The sequence below is a fragment of the Schistocerca cancellata genome, chromosome 1 (genome assembly GCF_023864275.1).
Source record: "Schistocerca cancellata isolate TAMUIC-IGC-003103 chromosome 1, iqSchCanc2.1, whole genome shotgun sequence".
NCBI lineage: Eukaryota > Metazoa > Arthropoda > Insecta > Orthoptera > Acrididae > Schistocerca > Schistocerca cancellata.
In genome coordinates this window covers 118,642,796-118,649,588 of record NC_064626.1, presented here as the reverse complement: position 1 = coordinate 118,649,588, position 6,793 = coordinate 118,642,796, and the positions used below count along the sequence as shown (strand labels likewise).

Here is a 6,793-nt window from a genome sequence, read left to right as displayed (position 1 = left end):
GAATAACATCGGGGAGAGGCTACAACCCTGTCTCACTTCCTTCCCAACCACTGCTTCCCTTTCATGTCCCTCGACTCTTATAACTGCCATCTGGTTTCTGTACAAATTGTAAAAAGCTTTTCGCTCCCTGTATTTTACCCCTGCCACCTTCAGAATTTTAAAGAGAGTATTCCAGTTAACATTTTCAAAAGCTTTCTCTAAGTGTACAAATGCTAGAAACGTAGGTTTGTCTTTCCTTAATCTAGCTTCTTAGATAAGTCATAGGGTCAGTATTGCCTCATGTGTTCCAACATTTCTACAGAATCCAAACTGATCTTCCTCGTGGTCGGATTCTACTAGTTGCTCCATTCGTCTGTAAAGAATTCGCGTTAGTATTTTGCAGCCATGACTTATTAAATTGATAGTTCGGTACTTTTCACATCTGTTAACACCTGCTTTCTTTATGATTGGAATAATTATATTCTTCTTGAAGTCTGAGGGTATTTCGCCTGTCTCATACACCTTGCTCACTAGATGGTAGAGTTTTGTCAGGGATTGGCTCTCCCAAGGCTGTCAGTAGTTCTAATGGAATGTTGTCTACTCCCGGGGCCTTGTTTCGACTCAGGTCTTTCAGTGCTCTGTCAAACTCTTCATGCAGTATCGCATCTCCCATTTCATCTTCATCTACATCCTCTTCCATTTCCATAACATTGTCCCCAAGTACATCGCCCTTGTATAGACCCTCTATATACTCATTCCACCTTTCTGCTTTCCCTTCTTTGCTTAGAACTGGGTTTCCATCTGAGCTCTTGATATTCATACAAGTGGTTCTCTTTTCTCCAAAGTTCTCTTTAATTTTCCTGTAGGCAGTATCTATCTTACCCCTAGTGAGATAAGCCTCTACATCCTTACATTTGTCCTCTAGCCATCCCTGCTTAGCCATTTTGCACTTCCGTGTTGATCTCAGGCCAATGGAATGATTGAGCAGCACCATGAGGATGCATGAAATTAATCACGGCATCTTTTTCTTCACAAGAAACTTCACAGATATTTCCTATACACCATTTTCCATCATAAACGCAACCAACATACTGGCCAGGCTGTAGTTCATTAATGGCAACATGTTTAGTAGCAACTTTGGCATGTTAGTTAACATTTGCTATAAAGGACAATGTACCATTCAATACTCTGTGAATCTGAAGTCACTTTTCATCAATTGGCACAAAATGGTGATGGGCTGTTGTACCAGACACTGTACATCCATTCTCAAAACGTTTCTCTTGATCAATTTTTGCATCTTCAAGAATTTCTTTTTTAATATAAATAAATTCAGTGCCATCAAATTTTTTTTTATTTTTTATTTTTTATTTTTTTATTTTTATTTTTTTTTTTTGCAATATTCAAACAGATCAGTTGGTGTTAAGATTTGGTCGTTGAAGGCTAGCTCTTGCTGCTAAACGCTTAACTGTGCCCCCAATTCCGTCACATGCTGATTTCCCATGGCTTGTTCCAAAAAAATTCCATTCTGAAGTAATGCCAAAATCTTTTTGATGATGGCAAAGATTTAGGAATAAATATGCTTAATTTCTTTAAAAATGCACTTAAGGGATTTGATCAAGTACGTTAAAAACACATGCACTGCAACTGTGTCATGTCGGAGGCAATCACTATTTATGCTGTAGCTGACACTCTTTAGGTCTTCATTACCTCTGTAGTAAATGACAAATGGATGTATTGTAGCTTGACTATTTTCCCAATGGAATCACTGCACTGTGTCTTGGACAATAAAGGAGTAATTTTCTGCGAAATCCATTAATATAATCAATTCTCCTGGTTTGAGACCTTCTTTAGTGAACTGCAAATGCTTGCTCTGATGCTTTGCAATGTGGCAGTGAGTAGAAACGGCCGACAGTTTTGTAACTAATAGTTCAATGAATTCTTCAACTGTCATTTCTCTGATTTCAAGTGTATCTCTATCAGTGTGAATGCATTATTTGAACTGAATTGTATCCTCAGCATCAATATCTGCAACAGCACTTTCCAAATATTCATTTAGAGCTTCTGTTCCTGGACATACTTCATAGTGATGAAGCATGCAATCCATGCAATCCTTTGTTTCCAAATTACAGACAATTTTGCTCAGTATAATTTTGTAATCTTCCTTCATTGGGCTATTTGCCAACATTAGTTTCACATTCTGATGTATTGTGCAGACACAAACTGAATGTGAACCAACTGTGCCTACAGTCACACGCCACTTTGGCCTTAATTCACTAAATTTGGAAAATCCAATTTCCGGTCCATTTTTATTGCGGTCCGCAACAAACATTTCTTTTAAGTTGCTCAGTAATAAGTATTTCTGTTTTTTAGTCTTTTCTCCATCTATCCGAACAGTAATACAGCAAAATGAATATTTAAACAATGAAGACATAATCAACAAAATTCCAAATTTTAGGCGACATTTTTGCACCTTACCCAAAGAGACACCAAAAAGAAAAAATAAGTTTTTCTAATAGAATGAAATGTGCTCTGTTGAATGGTGTTAATGAATGTAATGTGGTAGGTGTCCATTTTGAGATAAATGGCTTTGAACACTGGTATATTTTGATACATTCATGTTTTTTAGCAAATTTACAGGATGGTAGCACAATAATTAAACACACAAGCCGGGCCAAAATACTAAGCATCCAGAAAGACAGTAGTTTGGCAAATGACCAGGTCCATAGCGCACTTTCTCCACTACTTATGCCTCGTTAAACTATGGGGCTAATTTCTCGTGACATGATTTGTTGCCCACTTTGAACTGAGATTATGTCAAATTCATTGCTTTCTGAACTCTACTTGCAACATTTGTGTGTAGAGCACACAAAGTTGTACTACTATACCAAGAAGCAAGAGTCCAGCTCTTTTACATTAGGAACAGTGGAATGCCAAACTTAACGATTTCTTCACGACTTTTCGGTCTCTGTGAAAGTGGTCTTCACGATAATGGCTCTAGCACCTCAACCAAGTTACAGGTGAGACTGAAACTCTGCATAAGTTAATGTAGGGCCCTCAGGTATACCCTGTACAAATTTCATCAAAATTAAAGATGGTCGAGCTGGGATCCCCAGGACACTTGGAATGACCCCAGTGCCAGAGTTGGTCAATAGTGGCGAATTTGGGCAAAATATTTTTCTGGTATAGGCCTAGTCACTGACATTTTGGCACACCAACATTACTAATCAAGCATTGGCCTTTTTGTTGATAACAAACAAACTCAAATTTTGTTCATGTTTGTTACTTTTTCATAGCTCAAATAAACGGTTACACTGCCTTGAATTTTTATTGGTCCTACAAGGTAACCCAAACTGTTATCTTGTCTGAAAACAATGTTTATTTTACATTGGTCAAAGTACCCGACTGCAGAGGCTACTTTGCTCATATTTTTAGAATATCATAAAATTATAAAGAATAAATAAATCATCTTTGATGTCTTTGCGTGTTACTAGGTGATTTTTGCATTGTTTCAGAACATACTAATGTTATTTTTAAAAATAATTTTACAAAACTGCTATGTATTAAGCGATTTTTGTTTGAAAGACAGATACGAGGCAGCCTAATGAAGGCTAATTCATTCGACGGTACCAGGCTGCTAACCAAGTTTCGGAACTGCGCTACCGACTAGTGCGCATGCGCGACGCGCTGTTGCGCAAGTCGCTTTCGAAAGAAAACAGTTTCGACTTCCAGGTATGGCGACACGAAACTTGTGGTTGTGTGTGGTTTGAGGTTAGGTGTCTTATCGGTAGTATGCCAAAGTTAAATATGAAGTGGGGTACGGAGCAAATTATTCGCTTCTTGGACATTTATGCTATGCATAGGTGCTTGTGGGATTTCAACGATGCTGACTATAAAAACAAGCAACAACGTGCCGCTGCACTAGAGGCCATCCTGCGCGACTTGAACATGGATGGATTAACGATGCCTGAGCTGCAGACCAAAATTCATTCAATTAGAAACACATACACAAATGAATTACGAAAAATGGAAGCAAGTAAATCATCTCGCTGTGGAACAGACCGTACCTACAAGACAAAAATTCCATGGTTCGAGCTGGCGGATTCCTTTTTAAGGGAGATTGTTTATAAGAGGAAAAATTACACAAATTTGGTAAGCTGAATTCTGTATTTAGTATATGACGTCACAACAGTTCATTACACACACTAATTGAGTCATGACATCACGAATAGTTGAATCGATTTTGCAACACGTAATACATAGCCTACTGTACAGACGAGTAATAATAAAAAAAGAAAGTTATATGTAGACTCAGATTTGGCGACAGTGTTTCACACATAATAGTAGATTTATTGTTTATCGCGGCCTTAACTCCATTCAGCAGAAACGTGAGTTGTTCTGGTAACATTGTCAAATGGTTGAAATAACTTCTCGTGTCTCCCGCAGTAATTTCGTTCAACAATGTCGCTGAGCAACAGAGCAGACTTTTTTTTTTTAATCGAACTACCGTCTTTCATTTCTTTACTTACGCAGCGATTTCACGCAAACAAGCATTAACTCCGCCACTAGGCCCTAACATGTGCGTCTGCCAAACTTTCATTTCAGGCAAGAGTCTGGTGCACACAAAAACCTCGAAACGTAGACGGGTGTCGCTTCGTCTATCGCTATATACGAAACCGTTTTCGCGAAACTGATTTCAGGAAACAAGTTTCACAACCTAATGACCTCGCAGCAGCAGCGTTATTCATCTGTAGATCTCTTTATACTAGGTTATAGGACATGTCAAACTATTTACAAGTTTAGACCAATTTAAGATAAGCTAATTCGTATACGCATACATTTACAGACTTCTACTTAGAACGAGTCATTAGATTTACTCTTGGTGCACATTATATTTTTTTTTATTTTTTTTATTATTTTTTTTTTATTTTAGGTGTTATTTTAGGTGTTATGTGGAATGTTGGATGTATAATAATAATAATAATTTATGTAACTTTTTTTTACCAAACCTATTCTCTGTTTTATCTAGGTAATCCTTCAATGTATAAAATGTATTGCATATCAGGTACTTTTTAGCTGCCTTTTTAAATAAGTGTATTTCTGCAATTTCTTTAATCTGTTTTTGTAATTTTTTGTACATTTTTATTTCTTGGAAGAAAATGCTGTTTTGAGTTTTATGTTTATTTTTCATTGGTAAATGTGAGTCTGGCTCTTGTTCCATGGCCATGGATGGAGCTGTTTGTGCAGTAATTACCAATGTTATTTTTGATGTGTACAACTAACTGGTAAATGTATTCACATGTTGCAGTTAAAATCCCCAGTGTTTTGAACAGAACTTGACAATGGGTTCAACTACTATTTTTGGTTATTATTCCTATGGCTCTTTTCTGGAGTTTGAAAACTGTGTTCGTATTTTGTGCATTTGTTCCCCAAAACAGAATGCCATAGCTAAGAACTGAGTGTACATATGAATAGTATCTAACTAAAAGACACAGCATGTTACACACTGATGATAGGATCCTAAGGGCATAACATGCTGATGACATTCTGTTTGCAGGTACCTTTGTGTATTCACACCACTTCAGCTGAGAATCAATATTCATTCCTAGAAAATTTGCATTTGTTACACAGTATGTGGTGTTTGATTTACCAACAGTTTGGCTCCCCTGCAGTTGGCAGGTCTGCTTGATCTTGAGACGGCACCAGTGCTGTGTGTTTTTTTCCTCAGTTCAGTCCAGGCATGCGTGCAGTGCAGTGCAACTTGGTAACAATGTGTACGTCGCAACAGATAGTGTGGTGTGTTATTTGGCTTGTGAAACCTGAGTTAGTTATAACAGTGCAACTTAATTTTAGACATCAGTTTCATGGTGAACCACCTACAGCAAAATCTATCCATCATTGGCTAAAGTCTTTCGGGGAAGCCGGTAGTGTCTTAAAAGTAAAATCACCAGGTAGACAGAGAACTTCTGAAGATGATGTTCAACAGATCCGTGTTTTATGTGTTCGGAGCCCAAAGAAGTCATTGGCCAGACGTAGTCCACATTAAGAATGCCTAAAGGTACTGTGTATGATGATGTGTGTGGTGGATAGGCAGGGCAGGACCAATACCTCGGCCACCATGCAGCCCAGACTTAACACCACTGGACTTTATCTTTTGAGGCCACATAAAAAAAATGTTGTGTGCAGTGAAAAGATAAGAGACATCATTAATTTACAGGAAAGAATAGTCATAGCGGTTGGGGCAGTTACACCTGAATGTTGCGGAATATGTGGCAAGAAGTGGAATATCGTCTTGATGTGTGCAGGGCACATTGAAGCCTACTAACATTGAACAAAACTTGAAGGAATTCTCATTCATGATATGTACTCATTGATGCAATTTTTCATTAATTTTCCCATTAAATTTATACTTAAAACTAGGGTGTTCTTTTTTCAAATGCCCTGTATATTCCTAGAATCATCATTGAAAGCCGGTACTTAAAACTTTGTTAATAGACTTTCGTAGGATATTGTGCATCTATCTTGAAGAGTCTGTCAGTTCAGCTCTTTAAATATCTCTGTGTTACTTTCCCATGGATCAAACAAACCTGTGACCATTCATGATGTCCTTTCTCCGTATACGTTCAATATCCCCTGTTAGTCCTACTTGGTATGGGTCCCACACACTTGAGTAATATTCTAGAACTGGTTGCACAATTGTTCTGTAAGCAATCTCCTTTGTAGACTGATCCCACTTTGCCAGTATTCTATCAATAAACTGAAGTCTACCACCTGCTTTACCCACAACTGAGCCTATGTGATCATACCATTTCATATC

General features: G+C 37.7%; 1 protein-coding gene across 1 annotated transcript in view; it reads left to right on the top strand.

The window, feature by feature from the left end:
* The first annotated feature begins 3,755 nt into the window (after window positions 1-3,755).
* The window catches only part of LOC126166653 (uncharacterized), a 61,110-nt gene continuing 58,072 nt past the window's right edge, over window positions 3,756-6,793 (top strand). The window contains exon 1 of the mRNA XM_049920419.1: window positions 3,756-4,128. Within this exon, the coding sequence (XP_049776376.1) occupies window positions 3,769-4,128 (360 nt within the window). The 5' untranslated portion in view covers window positions 3,756-3,768. The remainder of the gene's footprint in view (window positions 4,129-6,793) is intronic.